The 5891-nt window shown below is 44.0% G+C and overlaps 2 protein-coding genes across 2 annotated transcripts in view; both read right to left on the bottom strand.

Annotated features, from left to right (window-relative positions):
- Txndc12 (thioredoxin domain containing 12) overlaps positions 1-5891 on the bottom strand; it is a 28031-nt gene that overhangs the window by 10907 nt on the left and 11233 nt on the right. The gene's annotated exons all lie outside the window — the stretch shown is intronic.
- Kti12 (KTI12 chromatin associated homolog) lies at positions 2721-5053 on the bottom strand. Its single transcript, XM_021200229.2, has one exon. The coding sequence runs from the start codon at positions 4337-4339 to the stop codon at positions 3269-3271; it is 1071 nt and encodes a 356-aa protein (XP_021055888.1). The 5' UTR covers positions 4340-5053; the 3' UTR covers positions 2721-3268.

Genomic DNA, 5891 nt, shown 5'->3' with positions numbered 1-5891 from the left:
AAAAAAAAAAATTAGTTATGAGCCATGCATAGTGACACACATCTTTAATGCCTGCAATCTGAAGGCTGATTTCTTTTTCCTTTTCTTCTTTGTGCAAAACCAGAAATTAGCAACACATCTTGTTAAACACTAAGCACTTTGTTTAGACTATTCCATTCCCTTATCGTGATTGAGTCCATTTTTCCAAGACCTCACTGCTGGAGATAATAATTTAAATGTTTCTAGAGTGGAGGAGAAGGCTGACTTCTTAATTCAAGGCTAGTTTGCTCTAAACATTGAGTTGCTGGCCAGGCAGGGTGATGTAGTGAGACCCTGTCCCCTTCCACCCCAAGTAAATAATTACATTTACTTGTGTATGTGAAACATATTTAAGTGTGTGTGGACCCTTGCACGCTCCAGGGAGAGAGACCTAGACGTGAGGGAGAGAGCATGTACACTGTGGCTCAGAGGTCCTCGCCTTCCAGGGCATCTCATCTGTCCTTTTACTTCTGACGCAGGGTCTTTGCTATGTAACCTAAACTAGTCCAACACTCGTGGCAACCCTCCTGCCTCAGCTTCCCGAGTGATAGAATTACAAGCATACACCATCACACTCATCTAGGGTAGACACTATTAATGTTCTCATAGAAAAGAGAAAATTAATCTGTGATATAGATCAATGGTAGAGCACTTGCTCAGCTTGTACAAGGTCTGGGTTCAATCTCCAGCCCAACCCCAAAAGACCAAGAATCCCAAGAGATTGCATATAAAATAAAAATACATAAATCATTAAAAAGAAATCTAACGGGCTGGTGAGATGGCTCAGCAGGTAAGAGCACCAACTGCTCTTCCGAAGGTCCTGAGTTCAAATCCCAGCGACCACATGGTGGCTCACAACCATCCGTAATGTGATCTGGCGCCCTCTTCTGGAGTGTCTGAAGACAGCTACAGTGTACTTACATATAATAAATAAATCTTTAAAAAAAAAAAAAGAAAAAGAAATCTAACTATAAAAATGTAAGTTCTGCCATTTATAAGTTAATAAAAATTAAAAGCAAACATACAAACAAAAAAACAAGACTGACTCCTAGACCAATGTTCTTTTTGGCCATAATTAATATCCGTTATTTAGAAGTCACCAAGATAAAATATGTAGTTTTTAAAAAGATTTATTTTATGTATGAGTGCTCTATTTGCTGTATGCCTGCACCACAAAAGAGGGCATCAAACAGAAGAGGGAATCAGATCCCATTACAGATGGCTATGAGCCACCACGTGGTTGCTGGGAATTGAACTCAGGACCACTAGAAGAGCAGCCAGTACTCTTAACCATTGAGCCCATTATTGACAGCCCTAGAACATGTAGGGTTTGGTTTTTTTGTTTTTAAGATTTATTTCGTGCATTTGAGTACACTGTCTTCAGAGACAGCAGAAGGGGGAATCAGACCCCTGGATGGTAGTGAGCCACCATGTGGCTGCTGGGAATTGAATTCTGGAAGAGCAGTCAGTGCTCTTTACTGAGCCATCTCTCCAGCCTAAACATGTAGGTTTAAATCCAAGTCAATCAATAATAAACTAGAAAATCAGAAATGAAGGTTAGAAAAGGTTGTTGAGGTTGCCTAGTTCAAATTTACATTTCATACATGAATCCTTCCTGCCCTTCATATATATCACCAAAGGTGGTAGATATTACCAAGGAAACATTAACCAAGGCAGCCCATCAGTTTTCAAAGCATGCATATTTTAGAATGTCTTAGTCCTGTCAAACATCTAGAAAAGAGTTAGCAAAAATAATCTGTAGGCCAAAGTCAACCCACTAGTTGCTTCTGTACAGACAAAGACACATTTATCTTTTTTTTTTTTCCTAATTTTTTGAGACAGGGTTTCTCTGTATAGCCCTGGCTGTCCTGGAACTCACTCTGTAGACCAGGCTGGCCTGGAACTCAGAAATCCACCTGCCTCTGCCTCCCAAGTGCTGGGATTAAAGGCGTGCACCACCATGCCCAGCTTTTGTTTTTGTTTTTAAAGGTAAGATCTTACTCTGTAACTCAGGCTGACCTCGGATTTACGACAATCCTGTTTTCACCTCCCAAGTGCTGGACTACAGGTGTGAGCATTATACCTAGTGAAAAATTTGAAGGTTGGAAAGCAAATCTAAGGGCTGGAAAGATGGCTCAGAGGTTAGGAGCGGTGACTGCTCTTCCAGAGGTCCTGAGTTCAATTCCCAGCAACCACATGGTGGCTCACAACCACCTGGAATAGGATCTGATGCCCTCTTCTGGTGTGCCTGAAGACAGCGACAGCATACTCATACATAAAATAAATAAATCTTAAAAAAGAAAAAAAGGAAAGCAAATCTAAAATATTTTTGTGACCCAAATATAATTTGGAACATGTGTGTTAGCTCTTCCCAGGCAGCAAGACCCTTCAGGGCCTAGAAAGTCTAAAAAGCTGCATTCTGTTCCTTTGCAGACTATTATTCTACAGCGGTATTTCAAATATTAGCTTTTCTAAAGTTCTTCCTCAAACACCTCCTAGCTGCTGGTCAACAGTCAGTAATAACCCTGAACAGGTCCTGCTAAGCATGTTTGCACTTCACACAGCTGCCAAGTCTGAAAAACTGTATGGATAATGAAAATCCAATACTGTTGTCTGCTACCAACAAAACTAAGAGTACAGTAATGTTTGCCTTAGAATATTCAATAATCATGCAAGGTGCTACAATATATAGGCCAAGCAAAATCAAGCCTCTCGTATAAAAATACTACATGTATATATAAAATACTAAGTTGCAGGGGAAACATTAAACTACATCAAGAGTCCAGCAGGTAATTTCAGAAGATTTTATTAGAGAAAATATCTAATGGTTGTCTTACACAAATATCAGTTTCCCAGGGACAGAACAAAAGATCTGTGTTCGAAGTGGCAGGTCAGAAGCAAGAGGCTCTGTGCTCAAAAATAATTGGAGTATGAAAGGGCCATCACGAATACAGAACTGTTATCTTCCATTTCTACTCACAGTTGACTTAAAACACTTCTCCATCCCGGTGGAAGGCCAACAGTGGTATGTAGTATTCTCAAGTAGACTCCACCTGAAGCCCCCTGGTGTTTTTGGAGCACTCAATGCCTCAGCTTATGCTACACACTCAGGGTATGGCAGTGGCAGTTAAGAAAACGAGTCAAACTTAGCAATCTTACTACAGTATGCTTTGCAGACCTTCGGACAATTCTTCCTAGACAAAGTACAGTGGAATTCAGACACGAGCCACAGCTGCTGCCCTCTACCTCATTAGTGCAAACTCTGGTTCAGATACTGAAGAAACATGTTGGCCAATTGAGGCAGGTTCTCGTTGTTGGGATGCATTTTAGTGTAGGAAATAAACTGGCGACGGAGGCGACTCAATTCTGCCAAGGTCAAGGGTCGGGTGAATCGGAGGTGCTCCGTGGTGCCAGGCAGCTTTAGGAGGTCTCCGGGCACAGCGCTCTTCTGTGCTTCCATCAGAGCAGTCAACACCTGGCTCGTGGCCTGATCCAACTGGTGCAGAAAGCTGCCAGAGGCTAGAGGCTGGGACTGCGTAGACTGGTGGGGTGGGGGAGCCCGATTCTCAAACAGCGCAGACCGGATCTCCGCGAGGGGCAATGGCTCTTCTAAACCCACCACGGTGAACAAGGGGCGATCCCAGCGGTTCCGGGAGTCGGGAGCCTCAAAGCGCAGCGCTAAGGACTCCAGAACCTCGGGGGGAAAGGCACAGGACGCCGGCTCCGCAGATTTCTCGGACCCCGGGGTCATGACAGCGGAAGGGTTTGGTGGCAGGATTTCCTCTGGATCCAGTTCCTTTGGGACAGCGGCCGGGACCCGCCCATTTGCTACGGGGCTGGTGGCGCGCTGCTCCTCCACAGCGCCGGCCGCCGGAGACTTCCCCCGGGTCTCGGCGCGCGGCCTCCAGCTCACGCTGACAGCCGGGTCCGGGTTCTCGGAGGCGCCAGCCTCCCGAAGCCCACGGTTCGGCCAGTTCGGCCGCACGCAGTAAACTAAGCAGAGCGGCGTGCGCGCGGCCCGGGCGAGGCAGTACAGCTCGTAGCGGAAGCCCTTGATGTAGTTGACCGAGTCCAGGATGACCACGTCCTGCCGGCTCAGGCGCCGCTCCACCGCGGCCCGCAGCGCAGCCCGCAGCGCCTTCTCACCCGCCGAGTCGCCGTACACAGTCGAGTCCTGCGCGCCCAGCACCGATGCATCGTCCACCACATACACCGCGCGGCCCTCGCTGGTCAGCGCCTGACGGAGCTCCTCCGTCCGCTGGCTCTTGCCGCTGGACGGCAGCCCGCACACCACGACGAGCGGCATGCTCTCCAGGGGCATCCATGCGCGGATGCTTCGCGTCAACTTCCGGTATAAACCGGAAGAGAAACCCGAACTTCCTGTTTCTCTACACTCTCACGGGACCTTTTGTTTCTATGGGAAACCGGAACTCTAACCAACTAGATCAAGGACCGACATTCTCAGAAAGGAGACACAACGATTAGAATGGCGTTATAGTTATTTACACCAAACGTTAAAGGCCTCAACAGGATAAGATTACCCTCCGTAAAAGAACATCCCTATCTATTTATTAAATGGGATTTAATGGGCAGTCAATGAAATTACTAGCTCCACATTTAGCATACAAAAGGCAAATTACAAATGATGTTTCTCTATTCAGGACTTCTCTTAAACCTAGTAGCTCTTAGTAAATGTTTATTCATAACGATTTCAGTCGTCAACATCCTTCCATGGTTGAGGTCAGAGATGAATATCAAAACTGTTCCCCTAAGAAAAATCAAGGTTCGTATCAGGAAGCATTAAGTGTCCACACGAAGTAAACACTTCTATTGGTAGCTGTGCGTTAGTGTGAAGACCAGAAGTGAAAAAGCTGCCGGGAAACTCCTTGAAGACTTCACTGATGCTTGAATTTGTTTCTATTTGTTTCGTGGAGGGGTGCTGGGTTAGAACCTTGTGAATGCTCTATGCCACAGCACTTACACCCTCGGGGCGAATTTGATTTTGAACTTGAAAGACTAATTAAAATTTTCATCTTGGATAGAGTCGCCAAATACAATGAAGATTTTCCAATTAAATCTGATTTTGAGATTTTTAAAAAGTTGCATATGCTAAATGGGCATATTTACTTTTCCTTTGTGTGAAATTTAAATTTAGCTGGGTGTCTCTTATTTTATTTATTTATTTATTTTTATTAAACTTGGCAATCCGACTGCAGAAAGCTTGAGACTCCAGTGAGACTTAGGATCTGTTTTGTAACAGCAAGCACTAGTTTGGTAGGTGCAGAAGTGTAAATGTGAGTATGTGTGTGCCAGGAATATGATATAATATAGGATACATATGCTGGAGTAGAGTAAGTCTCTAAAACAGTACAGGAGACACATGAAAGTCCACTTAATGGCAGTTTAAATACTGGAAAGTAATTTCACTTTTCTGTATTTCAATTCTCTTTCGATAAAATGTAACAGTTATTTTATAGTTGTACCAATCTCAGAGGCTGTAAAGACTAAATAAACCAATCTTTGTAACATGGGCAGTTCCTTGCTTCTGCCCCCACCCCCACCCCTTATGCTCTGCATGTTTGTGCAAATTAACCCTCCCTGACACATTACACTATTTTAGCTTTAGGCTAGTATATAACTCACTGACAGAGAATAAAGAGGCTGTCAGAAGCTCAGTTCTGCTATGTACCAACTGGTGATCTTGGACAACTTAACTGTTGAGTGACTTTCTCATTTCTAAAAAAGTAACAATATTTCATATAAATGTTGTGAAACTAAACGAGTTAACCAATTCAGATTTAACACCTGGTACACAGTAGGTGCTGATTTTTTTTTTTTTTTTTTTTTTTTTTTTTTTTTTTTTTGAGAGAGAG

The sequence above is a fragment of the Mus pahari genome, chromosome 6 (assembly GCF_900095145.1).
Source record: "Mus pahari chromosome 6, PAHARI_EIJ_v1.1, whole genome shotgun sequence".
NCBI classification, from domain to species: domain Eukaryota; kingdom Metazoa; phylum Chordata; class Mammalia; order Rodentia; family Muridae; genus Mus; species Mus pahari.
Note: the sequence above shows the minus strand (reverse complement) of the source record. Positions and strands in the feature narration are given on the sequence as shown.

Coding starts and splice junctions, on each gene's coding strand:
- Kti12 (XM_021200229.2), bottom strand. CDS start 4,339: ATGCCCCTGGAGAGCATGCCGCTCGTCGTGGTGTGCGGGCTGCCGTCC.